At 41.6% G+C, this 15865-nt stretch overlaps 1 protein-coding gene across 1 annotated transcript in view; it reads left to right on the forward strand.

The window, feature by feature from the left end:
* The first annotated feature begins 805 nt into the window (after nucleotides 1-805).
* Nucleotides 806-15865, forward strand: part of LOC131566590 (vasoactive intestinal polypeptide receptor 1-like) — a 29967-nt gene continuing 14907 nt past the window's right edge. Inside the window, exons 1-3 of the mRNA XM_058817934.1 lie at nucleotides 806-965; nucleotides 12282-12362; nucleotides 15664-15771. Of these exons, the coding sequence (XP_058673917.1) occupies nucleotides 806-965; nucleotides 12282-12362; nucleotides 15664-15771 (349 nt within the window). The remainder of the gene's footprint in view (nucleotides 966-12281; nucleotides 12363-15663; nucleotides 15772-15865) is intronic.

Raw genomic sequence — 15865 nt, forward strand, 5'->3', positions numbered from 1 at the left:
CAGCCTTATTTTTTTTTTTTACAAATCCTTGGAAAACCAGGAAGGGTGAACATAGCACAGAGAATTCCTGCTTCCAAAACCACCCCAAAACCCACACTGGTGCCCCAGCTCCCTGCTTTGCTTTTTTCCGGGGCTTGTTCATCATTTTGCAGTGGCCAGGTGTGCAGAGGTGAATCCAACATCCCTGGGGGATTGGTTTCTCTGGGTCTGGACTGAAGGCACTTGAGATGTTATTTCATGTTCAGACTCAGGTGTTTATTATTTCTTATCAGTAAAACAGTCTCACAAACATGAGTTTGGCAGCAAGGCACAAAATGGCCAACAATCTCTTGTTCCAAGGGCTTTTCAGACTAAACTATCCAATTCAGAACTGACACCTGGATTATTTTCCCTTTTAACCCAATAACTGATCCCACAGAGCTGCAATGGGGACTTTTCTGCCCAATTACAAAATGCCACCCAAACCCATGGAGAAGGAGGAAGAAGCAGCATGAAGAAGAAACCCAGGATGACACCCTGTGCCCTCCATCTTGCTGCCATCCACAACACACTAAAAATCCCCAAAATCTAAATTTCTCATCTAAGTGGTACACCTACACTGCTCTCTATAATCTATTTCACACTTTTGTGGATTCTGGTTTATTCTGGAGTTCAGGAGACTTTCCCCATGAGTGAGGGTCAGCGTCAGTGCTGCCCTGGGGGTCAGGGCACCCCAGCACAGACACAGAAATATTCCCTGCCCTGTGGTGCCCTGGGTTTCCACAATGGAGAATCCTTTTCGCTTATCTCCCATTTTGCGGTGGGGATGCTCGGGGAGCTCGGAGGCTCTCGGGGCGGGCCTTGGGCAGGTGGGGGCGGGCAGAGCCTCCCCGGCTTTTGGCAGCATCACACCCGGCAGAGGCAGCGGCGGGAGCCGGCGGCTGCTGCGGAGGATGCGAACTTTGCGCTGGCTGCTGCTGCCGCTGGTGAGTGCCAACCGCTGGCCCGGGGGGAGCGCACATCTGGAGCCCGGCCACAGCTGGATGGCTCCGCCGCTGCCCCGCTGCAGCCGCGGTGCGGGAAAAGTCCGCAGGAGATGGGTAACTTTTATCCTAATGGGGAGCGGGCAGAAACACAGGAAAAACAAGGAAAGCATTAACAAGAAAAATACAAAACGCGACAGAGATGTTAGAGGGAAGGAAATAAAAAAAAATATCCCTGAGTTAATGTGTTGACCGTGCTCCTTTGATTAAAATTTTCCAGCCTCAAGATGCTGTTAATAAATGACTTTTCCATTCTTTAGAACTGCAGTTTGCAGAGGAGAGAAGAGCATCCCCAGATCAGAACGGCTGTAGCAGGGCTTTGGACAGACAGAAGGGGACAGGTCGCTGTGCCAGCTTGTCCTGAGACAGGCAACTTTGCAGGACAAGGAGGATAGCTGGAAAGGAGCCGTTCCTCCTGATGGATGGGGACATTTGCCTCTCTGAGATGATGTTTTCAGAGCGGGAGGTTTCTAAAATCACCAAGCAGGAGCATGAACTGCCTGGTGTGTGTGTGCACTGAGGGCAGCATGTGAGCCTGTGCCCCTGGACATCAGGGAAGATGGATGAGCCCAGGGATGTGGGAATCCATAAAATCAGAGGGTTTTGGGAAAGCTGCAAAAGGCAGGCCTCAGAGACAGCAGAACTGTGATTAGAGCTAAGCAGCAGCCATGAGATTGGTCAGCAGAAAAATTATTTAAAAAGTAGAAAACAAAGACAAATAGAACAATGGTCTGTGTATTGATGCTTGTCTAGAATAACTCCCTAAGCTGCAGAAAAGTTTATCTAGTGAGATATTAGGAAGTTTGAAGCTTAATAATGGAGCTCTGTGCATTGTGTTTGAAGGCTCACAAGCAGGTGTTATATTTGAAATAAGCAAGCATTGTTTAACCAAAGGTATGTGTGCTTATAGTGGTTGGATGGAGCTACTGTCAATGTGCTTTTGCTTTGTGTGATTGGTCAAAAAACTTATAAAGTAAGTTATAACATTAAATTCTTGGTCTGCTGCCTAAGATGTAAGCTGCTGGCATCTTCCCATTGTCATAACCGTGGAATGAGGCTGATGCTGGAAAATAAATCAGCTCAAAGCACGTTCCACAGCAGCCCCATCCTGTTTGTGATTTGTGCAGAGCCTCCAGTCAGGTGGTGGGGACTCAATCCAGGTACTGCCATCCCTCCCTGATCTCCACACTCCACCACTGCCCCTGCCTGGGATGCTGAACACAAATTAGTGCAAATCCAAGCTCAGAAATTTCTCTTCTTTGCCCTCAATGCTCAGCCTGAGGGAAGAGTTTGGAACCTTTCCTCTGGGTGTGATTACCGGCGACCCGTTAATTCAAACTTTACTCATTTCACAGTGAGATGTTCAGCGTGGGCTGGGATTCAGCAGGAAGGAGAGAGTCACCTTCCCAGGCAACATTCCATCCTGTCCTGGGACAGCCAGATGGAGTGGGTGCTTCTCCAGGGCCTGCTTTCCTCTGTGGGTCAATGTGAGAGCCTTAATGACAGACTGATCCTCATCTTTCATTTCCAAACAGTGGGAGATGGGATGTAAATTTTCACAACCCCTGGATCTTGTATTTTCCTCTGTATTTACACAGATTTATGTACAAGGGACAGCATGTGGGTCCTTGCAATGCAAACCTCACCAGTACAGCTGCTATCATGTGTAATTCTGTTTTTCCATGCAAAACCAGGCAGCCTAAAGGCTTAGACTGCTGCAGGTAAAGTGATTTTGGCATCTGGGCCAGCCTTTTTTACACGTAAAGGAGGCACACAGCTCATTCTTGCAGCTGTCAGCAGAGTGGAGCTGCTCCAAAGTGATGGATTGTGCACATCTGGGGGCTGCCATACATCATTTTAATATTGCAGCACATTGCAGCAGGCTGTGCCCGTAACAAGAGAGATTCTGTGAACTGCATGATCTGCACAGCTTTTGGCCTCAAAATATGAACATCAACTCCATGTCTGGTGAGAGGCAGTGCTCTGAATGTCAGTGGGGTTTGTGTCTCAGTTTTGCATGTTCAGTGGGTCAGGGAAGGCCTGAGACCCCTAAAATGTACGAGGGGAATAATCCCCTCCTGTTTCAAAGGATCAGAGAAATAATTCCTGTATGGACTCTGCAAATAAGTCATTAATCAGATATGAAAATAAAGCAGAGGGCTGATCCTGAAAACTTCCTCTGTGGAGCTGGGCACTGCTATCTCCTGTAAGCTCCACAGGGGTGTGTTTGTGCCTTGCAGGACAGAGTCCTTGACACTGAAAGAATTACCATTCACTGGTAAGTGACAGGGAACAGAGAGCAGGGGAGGCTGAAATGCCTAAAAATGAGTTTTTGTGCCTTAAGGAGTTCAGAGTCTCAGGAAGCAGAGGACAAAGAGCAGAAAAGGCTCTGCCTGCACTGCTCTCCCTGCTGTGCTAAACTGCTTTCCTCTCCAAACCCCCACATTTCCCATTTCTGGGGAGGGCTTTGCTCTGATCTAATGAATGGAGGGGAGAATGGAAATACAGGTGGGTCAGCACTGAGCTGTACAATCCCTTCAGCAAATTATTGTGCTCATGGATATGGGGATCCAAACCCACGGCAAGATGCTGAGCTCCCAGTAAAACAAACCTGGGTGTCTCAATTTCTGTGTTTAACTTGTGCTTCCTCTGCCACGGTCCCTGCAGACCTTCAGTTCCTCTCCATGGGGAGCTGGATGTGTGGAATAATCTGTTTTTAGGGTGTTTTTTTAAGCCTGGAGGGAGTTAATGAAGGGAGACAGGCTCCTGTACAGGCAGCCACTGTCCTCAAACAGGTGCCTGAGCAAAGCAGGAGGAATCCTTCCCTGCAACTGCTTGTCTGCTCTCACTGATCGTTAAGGGAGGCTTGATGGGGGAATTTAGATTAATCATCTACAATTAACTGTCTAAAATTAGGAAACTGGTCTGAAGCTACTCATTGAGCCTTCTTCAGTGTTGCTGGGAAGAGATGGAAACACTCCAAGAATACAGATCCATTAAATGAACTTGCTGTAGGACTTTGACTTCCAGGTTTGAGGAATTAGATGACATGAATCTCACCTGCAGGCAAAAAAATGATACAGAAAAGGAGAAATTTCTCTTTAATTTACAGGAATACTTGCAATAGCAGAAAATGGGGATCCCCAGTTATTAGTGTTCTGTTATTCTTCAAGCATTAGTAATAATTAAATGCTCTACCCAATTTAACAGAGCGCTGATAAATTAATTTTTCTCAAGGTAATGCTAATTACACAGCATTCATAAACAAAACAAATTAATATGGCTGTGTTGTCTCATAAAGAATACCCATGAGTGAATGATGTACATGGATAAATATGTACAGCAAGTGCTGTTCTCTGTAAGGTCATGCAGTTAAACACAGTCATATAAATACAGTCCAATCCACACAGGAGCATTCAAGAATTGCTTCAATGTCTTGAAAACAATATTGAAAATATGTAAATATGTTCCTCTAAATGACTGTGAGGCAATCAGTGTCTCAGCTTCCCCCCTTCCACAGGTAATCGAGTTAGAGAGAGAAAACAAACACAGAAAATATCCTCTAGGTAGTCATTTTCAGCCAAAAGGACTGGTGGAATAATCTGTTTAGCTGACTGAAGAGAAGGATTGGAAATGAGCCTTTAGCTTGGGGGTTGGAGGCTCCTGGGATCAGGATGGTGTCAGAGCTGGAGGCTGAGGGCAGGATTTGGTGTGAGAGCTGAATCCACAGCTGGGCACTGCAGTTCTGCAGTCCCTGCTGGGCTCACCTGGTGCTTTCCAGAGCCCACAGTGGCAAACGTGGCTTGGGGATGGTGGAAAAATCCTAAATGCATGCAACTGAGCTTGTAAGAGTTGAGCTGAATTTTTTACTGCAAAAGAAATCTTTTTTTTTTTTTTTTTTTTTTAATTGCTTCTTGTTTTCTGGCAGAACACAGCACTTACACACCTGGCATTATAAATATCCCAGAATTACTCGCAGGCCAGGGCTTGGACAGGAAGGTTTTTAGGGTGGGAATGTGGCTGTGAAATGGACAGGAGCTCAGGATGGGTCCCAGATCCCTCCAAAGCACATGGGAATATTGACTTCAGTGCCCTGCACTCCCCAGCCTCAAAGATTTTTAATTTTAGCACCTGGCTTTTTGGGGAGTTAGGCAAATGGAAGGTTTATATGAGACACATTCAACAGACTGGGAAGTTTATGAAAAAGGCTGAGGTTTCTTTGTCTGTCATTCAACCTGTCTTCTTCTTTTTTACCATGAATCTTCCTCCACGCTAAAAGGCTTTCCCATTAAAATTTCCCTGAAAAAATGTGTGTATTTCAAGGCATATCCTGATTCTCCTGCCTGCTGTCTTTGGCAATCCTGGCCAACTTTCAGGACTGACAAAACACTTCATTCCACACTTAAAAATGGGGATGCAGGAGTTTTCTTTGCTGTGCTTTGTGACCGTGTTCACGGGGGTTCTTGGATTGGGGAAGAGATGAGGATCTGACTCCATGTTTCAGAAGCTTCGATTTATTATTTTATTATATATGTTACATTAAAACTATACTAAAAGAATAGAAGAAAGGATTTCATCAGAAGGCTGGCTAAGAATAGAAAAAGAAAGAATGATAACAAAGGTTTGTGGACTGTGATTGGCCATTAATTAGAAACAACCACATGAGACCAATCACAGATGCACCTGTTGCATCCCACAGCAGCAGATAATCAATGTTTACATTTTGTTCCTGAGGCCTCTCAGCTTTCTCAGGAGGAAAAATCCCAAGGAAAGGATTTTCCATAAAAGATGTCTGTGACAGTGCTTTTCTGTATTCTAAAATACCAGGTGAGTTTTAATCCTCCAGGGTGGGATTCTGTGTGTGACACGAATGGCAGACAGCTCTGTGTGAGGGAGAACTAAAATATTCAGGCATCAGAGCCATATCAGAGGAGCTGGGGAAGCACAGACAGAGGGAACTGGGAGCAGAGGATTAATTTCAGATATCTGAGATGGGATCTGGGTGAATGCGAGCTGAGGAGGCAGAGGCAGAAAGAACAGTGATGAATATTCTCAGTCAATGATTTATGTACTTGACGTAAAACCTGTTTGTGAGGCTTTAGGATTGCAGGGCACGGGAAGCTGAAGCAGATCACTGGAAAGAGCCTTCAGGTTCCTGAAGCCCTCTCATCTTGTCAATGAATTCAGCCAATACTTCGAGCTTTGATTAATTTTCAAAAATGGCTGAGCGTTACTGCTGGCTCTTTGATCCCCTGGAATTGCCTTTTCAAAGGTGAATAATATATTCAGTGCCCAGCTTTGAAGCACTTCCCTAATTTTCAGAGAGCATAGAAAATGTCCCTACTTTTCCCCAAGTGGGCTAATGGACTTGTTAATGAGTGAAGATCTGTCTTTTGTGTGACATCTAAATTACAGTTTTTCTACCCCCACAGCAGCTTAGGGGCACCATTTTTGAATGCACTCTCAGAAAATATTGCTTTTAATTAAATTGCACTAAGTGTGGCATGAAGATGTTGCTGGAAACACTCCTCCCAGTGCTTGCTAAATTTCCTGTTGTCCAACATAAGTGTATCAAAGCCCAAAGTGCCATTACTTTGATTTTTCTGTGTGGATTTGGGGAAGTAAATAAACTATCATGGAACAGAGGAAATAGAAAACAAGGTTCTACTGCTCTCAGTGAATAAGCCACTTAAGGTTTCAGTGCAATAACCCTGCAAGGTGTGAAGAAAATGAAGTCTAAAATTAAATGCAAGCCCAACATCTGTCTCTCTAAACTGTCTCAGGTTTTTAGCATGCTTATGGTTGTCATAGGTAATTTTTTAGTGTGTGTTCCAGGCAAGATTGTTTTTGTGGTAAGGACTAGAAATCAAAATACCCCTGTGAACTTTGACTCAAACCGGTCAGTAACATCCATTCCAGTAAAAATAAAACCTTTTGTGTTATGATGCTCAGGAATGCAAAGCTCAATTCCTTGAGGAGTGTCCACAACATTTCCTACAATTTCAAAGTTTTATGTGTGAATCTTGGAATGAAAACAGCCCACTGTGATTTCGAGTGAGAGTCAGGCCAGGGTTACTGCTGAGATGCTGGGAAATATGGATCCAAGGAATAACATCTTAAATCAGCCTCTTACACTTGCTGTGGCAAGGAACACCGTTCAACATTGGACTTGTCTGCCTCAGAAATCTCTGCTCTGTTTTAGTTCCTAAATTTTCTTTTTTTTCTTTTGTTATGGTGAGCAGGAGCTACTCTCCTCCTACAAAATCCAACTTTTCAGCATAAATTGCTATAAAATGCCCCTGCACCAAATAAAGAGCTGCTGCTTTTTAGAAAACCCCATCACCCAACACTTGCAGGCAGATCAGAGCAAAAACTTTTCACTCAAGGCACTGTGAGATTAATAACAGAAAAGGAGCCATAGACGACAAATCACAAGTAATGCTCTGCCCACAAGGCTTTTCTTTAACTGTACAATGGTTTTATATCTTTCTTTTTTCTCAAAGCCTGAGGAGAGCAAACAAATTGAAGCATCATCACTGCTCTTGATTTCTTGTATATGTGTCATTTTTTCTTTTTCCTCTGTCCAACAGTAGGATTACTTTGAATGAGGTTGTATGTTTGTAAATTAATAACATCAGCCCTGTTTTGGCTTCTGCTGGGATAGTCTGCAGGTTAGATCTGAAATAGGGTTTGATGTTGATTTTCAAACCCTGAAGTGTCAGTGATATTTAATATTTAATTGTGGTGGTTCCAGTTGTGGGTTTCTCTGTGTCAGGATTGAAGGCACCAGAGACAGCAGTTCATGTTCACACTCAGGTGTTTATTGTTTCTTATCAGTAAAACAGTCTCGCTGCTGGGAGTTCAGCAGCTTTTCATCAGAAGGCACAAAATGGCCAACAATCTCTTGTTCCAAGGGCTTTTCAGACTAAACTATCCCATGAAGAACTGACACCTGGATTATTTTCCCTTTTAACCCAATAACTGATCCCACAGAGCTGCCATGGGGACTTTTCTGCCCAATTACAAAATGCCACCCAAACCCATGGAGAAGGAGGAAGAAGCAGCATGAAGAAGAAACCCAGGATGACACCCTGTGCCCTCCATCTTGCTGCCATCCACAACACACTAAAAACCCCAAACCCTCAATTTCTCACCCAGTGACACACCTACACTGCTCTCTATGATCTTTTTCACACTTGTGTGGATTCCAGTCTGTCTTGAAGTCTGGGAAACTTTCTCCATGGATGAGGGTCAGAGTCAGTGCTGCCCTGGGGGTCAGGGCAGCCCAGAGCAGACACAGAAATATTCCCAGTGCCCTGGGTTTCCACATTTAATGTTTAATGTCACTGGTCTGTGATAACATGTCTGGGTTCCTGTGGTTGTAGCCCTGCCCACCCCAAATCCAGAACCCAGAAGGAAACAAATCTGAGCCATTGATCAGTTGCTCTACCTATAAGTGTCAGTGGGATTTACTGCAGTACCAACATGGGCATCAAAGAATCCCAGAATGGGCTGGGTTGGAAGGTGTTGGGGAAGATGAAAAAGGAAAGCCTTACAAATATGACTGCCTAGCAAAAGATTGTGAGAATATGGAAACTATAAGCGAGATTGAAATGAAAGCAAGCTTTGAGATACCTCAGTTACTGAACAACTGGAAAACAATGGTGTGGCCAGCTGAAGGTGATCCCCTTTTGATGGAACAACACCCTCTGCTTGCAGACAGGCCCAAGGCTCAGAGCAGACCCTGCCAGCTTGGCAGAAGGGGCCCAAAGAGGAGTTTTTAGGGTTTAAAATGTAACACAGTATGGTAATGTAATGATTCTTATAGGCTGTATGTAAATGCTATAGGATTTGTATGTTGTATTAGATTGGTTAGTGAGAATTAAAATATTCAACACAGAAGATTTATTGTATTGTAATGGGAACCTCGCTCTCTCATCCTCTTTACCACACCCTTGCCTTCTTTCTCTTTACCACTCTCTTCAGAAGGGACCCTTAAGATCAGCCAGGTCCAATCCCAACATCTTCCACTATCCCAGAGTGCTCCAAGCCCTGTCCAGCCTGGCCTTGGACACTTCCAGGGACATTCCCAGCTTCTCTGGGCACCCTGTGCCAGCACCTCCCCAACCTCTGGGTATTACTACCAGTGGATCAGGATTTCCAAAGGAAATCATCAAATCTTTTTTTTTTTTTTTTTTTTTTTTTTAATGATTTATCACCAGATAAATTGCAGAGGCAGGAATACCTGGACCCTCTTCTAGCAATTCCTCCATCATGTGTAAAACCAAGGCAGCATCACCTCCCCAGGGGTGGGGTATGAGCTTCCCCAGACATTGCAGATGAAGAACTCCATTTTTCCAAGAGCTCTCATGAATAACGGTGACTGAAGCTCTGGTTCAGCAGGTGTGGATTTAGCAGAGGGAGAAGACAGGAGGTGCAGCCTGCTTTGAGCAGCAAGTCTGGCACATTCCCTCAGTGTCCCTCATTCTGACTTCTGGAGAAAACATAACTCTTCCTCCTCTGAATTTTTTTTCAGAACTGATTCTGTGTGTTTCTAGGATTCCCAGCTTTGCTTGCACGAGGTGGGAGTTCATTTAACCCACCACTCCTCAGTGCTTTTTTTCTAAGACAATGCAAATTTTGTGGTTTGTTTTGCATTTTGGGTTATGCCTTTTAGCATAACCTTTTAGCAGAGGATTCTGAGTAGATGGCAGAGCATCATCTCAAATTGCCACGACTTTTAAACTCCAAACCTAAGAATATTCCAAATACAAAATTATCACTGTAACCAAATCCAGGAATTCCAGGAATTAGAAGAATGGCATTTTTCCTGTCCAGCTGAATCCACCTTTATGAACTGAAATACTGAGAGATTTATGGAACAATTATTTTGTTACTTCTACTCAGAGAATTCATTTGTTATGTGGGCAAACTGCAAAGTGAAATGTCTGTTTAAATGTAAAGTGATGAGCAGGGATCCTACTAATACCTGAAAAATTTCATTTCAGAATTGAGTTACTATAGTTGAAGAGCAAAAAGTACTATTTTAAGAGTCACTCATGCTGATTTATAAAATGTGTTTTGAATTACCCACTGGAGTAATATAAGGCATAAAAAAGCACAATGTCTTAACTTCTTTTCAAACTGTGTCCCTAATCCTCTTTCTGTTCTAATATTAGCATGGATGAACCATCTTTGGGGCCTCGTAATTAAGACAAGTCTGTCTATGCTACTTTAAAACTGAAATGTAGGCAGAATTTTTAAAGGTTTTTAAAGATGAAGTTGTGCTCTAATTTTTGCCCCTTGGCAGATATTATTGCTGAGATGGAATAGTCTGCATAACTTCAGTAACATTTCTGTGGAAGGCTAAAAGAAATCTCGGTTGCTCTGCTCACTGAAAACATTTTGAAAGCTGACAAATCAGTTTTCTGAGATTGAAAAGGCAATATGGATGTGATGTTTGCATCTGCACTGACTTTTTAAAGTCATTAGAGGTTAAAAGGGCCTACAGCCTTCCTCAAAAATATATTGAAAAGTCTTCAGTCCATCCTTTTCCATTAAAATCCCTGCTAACTGAGCCCCTGGCTTTGTCCTAAATAGCATAGGTCAGAAAGAAGAAAGCAACCAGACACAAAAAGAGAATTTTTGTTCCATATAAGACTCCCTATGTCTTGAAGATCCCAACATCCCAATATTTGATCCAGTATCCAGTTCAGTGACTTTCTTTGCTCAGTTTAATTCAGTTTCCTAAAGGTGTAGAAGCATTTGAGACATCAAATAATGCATTTGAGATTTCAAATAATGCATTTGAGACGTCAAATAATGCATTTGAGACTTCAAATAATGCATTTGAGATGTCAAATAATGCATTTGAGACTTCAAATAATGCATTTGAGATTTCAAAGAATGCATTTGAGATGTCAAATAATGCATTTGAGACTTCAAATAATGCATTTGAGATGTCAAATAATGCATTTGAGACTTCTGCACAGGACTGATGTAGAGTCTACACTTAATGCAGAGTCTACACAAGAGGGCTGAGATATTTTCTAACACCCCAACCAGCACCAACCATTTCTGGACTGTGAGTTACCTCTGAGGGATGTTTCACGTCCTTGAGATGTCACTGGGGGACTGAGACATCCTTGAAATTCCCAAGGACTGCTAAAGATGAGATAAATCAAGCGTGGACACTGGCATGTAGTTGCTTTCTCAGAATTTCTTTGCAGAGGAAGCTGTTTTGGGGTTGTGTAGGTTATTAAGAACATTTCATTAAGAACATTAATGATAATGTTATTAAGAACATTAAGAACATTTCACAATGACAGGAGTGATGACACAGGACTACAGGGGACACAAAACCTTCTGGAGGGGGAGATGGAGGTCAAGCAAAATACATGGCAATAAATGGGACTAAATATCTGTAACTAAGAGGATGAATTTAAACCCTATTCAACAACTGCTGTCTAGAAATCTATTTAGCTGCTTAAATGTCCCCTTACCTGTGAAAGAAAAAAATTCCTTAAGATTCCCAATGAAGTAATTATTTTTTTCTCATTTTTTCATCTGTTAAAATGGAAGCAGCTTTTCGATCTAAGGTGTGTGCAATATCCTCGGATAACGCATGCATAGAATTTTTCAATCATTCAGATTAAATTACGGCCAAGACTAGCATTCTTTAAATAATTATTTAATGTTACTTGGTTTATGGAGAGGAAATATTTCTGTGGTCAGGCTGTATTTAAGTTTGAGGAACTTGATGTGAATAATCCCACAGCTGGTGGACTCATCCAGTTTTGGCCAGTTGGTGAAATATATGAATATCCAAAAATGGTGAACATTTAAGTTTTGTGGAAAACATAACTGCAAAGGAAGGGGGATAAAAATATCCTGTATGTGTTCTATTTGTAAAAAAAAGAAACCCAACTTCAGCTGGAGTTTTCACATTCATAGACCTCAAGACAGAAACCATGAGGTACAAACTGGCATTTCTCATTCTGATAATCACAGAAGTTCTTCCTTTTTTTTTATTATGTATTTTTTTTTTCATTTTGTTTTTGGTTGGTTGGTTTTTATGGTGTTTTTTTTTTTTTTTTTGTATTTGTGGGGGTTTTTGTCTCTTTTTGTTTTTCGTTTTTTGGGGTTTTTTTTGTGGTTTTCTTTGTTTTTATTTGGTTGGTTTTTTGCCTTTTTTTTTTTTTTTTCTTTTTTTTTTCTTTTCTTGTCTTTCTCTTGCCAAGGTTACTGGAATCCACCCAGAATGCAAAATATTCCAGCAGGTGGTCAAAGAGGAGGCTCTGTGCTCGGAACACAACGAATCTGCCTCACCTGATCTTAAAGGTAAAGGTCCTGATGGGCACCCCCTGGCTTGGAATGTCTCACTTTACTGAAGTGTTTTTTATTTACATCCAAAACCCCAAAGAAACTCCCCCAGAAGGTACTGAAGACCCTACTGAAATTATATTACATTGGGAATCATTCCAATTTGGTGAAAATATTCTTGGGGGGGGGGGAAGTTAAAGAAAATTCCAAGTTCTTAAAAATATTAGAGTTTAACAATTTTAAACATTATTTATTTGCTTGTAAAGATTAATTGTGGTGGTGTTTAGAAGTCTATTACATGATACAAATTTTTAAAACTAAAATGAACACAAAACAACGCCTGTAAAATATATTTAGAATGCTGTGTAAGGTATTTCCCTCCTGGGGTTTTGGAAACATGCTCAGAAATAACTCAACATGGAATTTCAGAATGTTCAGAATCTTTCAAAAATTCAGCCATATTTTATTCTGGTCAGCTTTGCTTAGAAAAATTTGAATCCACCTCAGTGAGATTTTTCACTTCCATGAATTTTTAGATGTCTGTTCCTTACAGAAGAATTATGAGACAAAGATACTTCAGGCATTTGGTTAGGACAGAATTATTGGAACGACTTGGAAGTCTGCTTTTAGCACCCTGGTGAAAATCAGGGTCTAACCCCACAAAATATTTCCTTTGTCTTTCATATTATTCTGCAGAATTTCCAATTATTCTCAATGCTTCGTGTTCCTTTTCTAGTTTCTTATTTTATTTTAGCGCTATTTCTCACACACACTTTAATAAAGTCCAAAATGCCTCTTGGACCTTTTGCACTTAGAACACACAGTAACCCACCACAAAAAATTCTGGTATAAATTAGGCATTTTCAAAAATTATTTCTTACCCCAATTACAGGATGTCATTCCAGCATCTTCCTCTTCAACATAAAAATAATGACATGGGTTTAGAATCCTGTTTGTAACAAAAGAAATAAAAATCTCTTAAAGTTCAGTTCAACATTTTAAAAATCTTCCACCTTGTCCTCTCTGAGCTTCTCAAAGCTCCCCTTTCAAACTTTTATTCTCCAGATAAGTAAAGACTAATGAAAAGTCTGTTCTGATATTTACAGCCTTTCTCAACATAGTTTGGAATTTAATATTAGAGCTGGGGAAAATTAGCAAAAAAAAAAAAAATTGGCCTGTTGGTAAATATGTGAAAGTCCAAAAACTGTGAACATCAGTTAAGTTTAATTTAAATTTAATTTATCCCAAGTATTTTATCTGGAGGATAAAGCTGCACTAAAATAGATAAAAGGCCATTTTTTTGAGTTTCAGTTTCAGGAACTTTGAGACAAACAGAGCGATCACAGTTTGTAGAGTCAAACCTCAGCAGTCACAGAGAATCTTTGCTGGAATCAGTCTGTGTGGCAAAGATTTTAATGTAAAGTAGTTCCACATTATTCTTGTACAGAGAAGTGTCCAATGAATGCCACCAGCAGAACCCAAGGTGAAATTCCTCTAATTTTGGAGCTGTAATTTTGGAGATGTGTAAAAAAGATCAAATGAATCAAGTCCTAACTCCACTTTTTTTTTCTTTCCTTCACTGTCTAAAAATTCCTGGATTACTGAACAAGACTTAAATATCTGTGGTGTCAGCTCCTACTGTGGTTTTCTTTGTGGAGACTTGGGTGATTTGGACACCACCAGGCTCTTGAAAACCTTGGATGAAAAATTCCCTCTCCGTCCCTGCACTCAGCAGTTTCTTTGATATAAACTGTAGAAGTCACTGGCAATAAATCATCTCTAAGATTTAAGACATGCAGGTTCTGTTCCTACACAAGGTCGCACAAATAGAATTTTTAACTCCACATTGCCAAATAAAATAGGGTTTTAAACCCAGCCCCTCAAATCTGCCAAGATTTTCTAAGAAAAAAACACTTCAGCTGCTAAGTGTGGGGGCCACTGCATGTCTAAGTGGGGCTGATATTACCTGGCTTCATTAATTTGACAATTAGCAGCTGGGTTTAGGCTGTAATCAGCAGTGAGAGCCAGGTATCTGCAGAGTGTGATTCATCCTGTCCTCGGGAAGAAGGCACCAGTATTTGGGATGAATCAGCTCTGGAAGGTTCTGTCTCTTTCTGTTGTTCACAAAAAGAACATAACTGAAATTAGCTGACTTATTTGAGGCAATTAAAGTTACAGCTAATGAATGAGGGCCTCTGTTTGCCCTGGCAAATTATGTATACCAGGAATTTCATCCTCCTGAGGGTGATGTGAGGATAATGCTGTGGGAGATTCTCAGGACTATCCTTTTGAAAGTCAGTCAGGAACTTTGCTCAGCCACAGGCAAGAATTGCTTCCACATTTCAACTTGACAACTTCAGATTTGCCTCGTCATCCGTCGCAGAGAAGAATCATGGAAGGAAATTACATCTCCCAACCCAACTTTATGTAAACCCTGCTTTATATCCCCCCTTACGACTGCCTAGAGATTCGTTCTGGTTGGAGCCTGATGGTTTTTTTCATTGTTTCAGGCACATTTACATGCTGGCAGTTTTTCTGTGCTGCCCCCACGCCCGCTTGCCGACAGCTTGAGGTCTCGGTGTGATGCAGCTGTGACAAAGCTGTGATTCACTGGAACTCCTGAAAATCCTTTTTAGGGAGCTCAGAGCCAGTAGCACACCCTGTGTCATCAGCCAGCAGGCTCTGCTTTAGGGAACCTCATGAATTCCACGTTCAAACCCACTCCCAGTGAGGGTCATTTATTATAATGCTGAGATGTTCTAGTTTGGGATGAATTTAATCCCTTTGGAAATCCATCACAAAAATGCCATTGATTGCCTAAGACTGGGACTTCAGCCCTTATTTCCTTTAAGCCAGGTGGAATTGGTAGATGTTTAAACATGAAATAAAGAGGTTAATGATGAGTTTTAATTTCAGTTAGACTCTGTAATGAGGAATTTCAAGGAATGGGAAAGGAGTAATGAGAAATCTCAAGTGCTAATCATTATTCAATACTTTTATTTCGGTGGCTTTTGTTTTGACAACAGAAAAGAGCTCCAATTGATTTGACTTTGGGATTGTGTCTGCTTGAATTTCAGGTACATATCTCTCATGAGGTATGGAGGGGGAAGGTCCAGCTGGAATACCAAGTGTGAGCAAGGATGCATCCAAGGAGAGCAGGAAAACACTCCCCTCCTTCATTTGCAGAGCTGCACGTCCTGCTGTGGCTCTTCTTGCATGTGAATGAGTGGGAGAGCCACAGACGGTCTCATTATGGAAGGTCAAATATGTTATGTTCTTTGTGATTTTCTTTATTTAGAGGCACTTTCTTTTTTTACAGGATGCGCCCGAGATTGGGATGGTTTAACCTGCTGGCCCAGAGCCACTTTTGGGGAAGTGGTTAAAATTCCCTGCCCACGATTTTTTGAAGAATTCACCAGTACACACGGCAAGATTTTTTTTCCCTATTCTTCTTCTCCCTATTTGTTTTTAAATTTTATTTTAAATGAATTCTAGTGGTTGATGATTCCCTCATATTTTCC

This window comes from Ammospiza caudacuta, chromosome 1, assembly GCF_027887145.1.
Source record: "Ammospiza caudacuta isolate bAmmCau1 chromosome 1, bAmmCau1.pri, whole genome shotgun sequence".
NCBI classification, from domain to species: Eukaryota; Metazoa; Chordata; class Aves; order Passeriformes; family Passerellidae; genus Ammospiza; species Ammospiza caudacuta.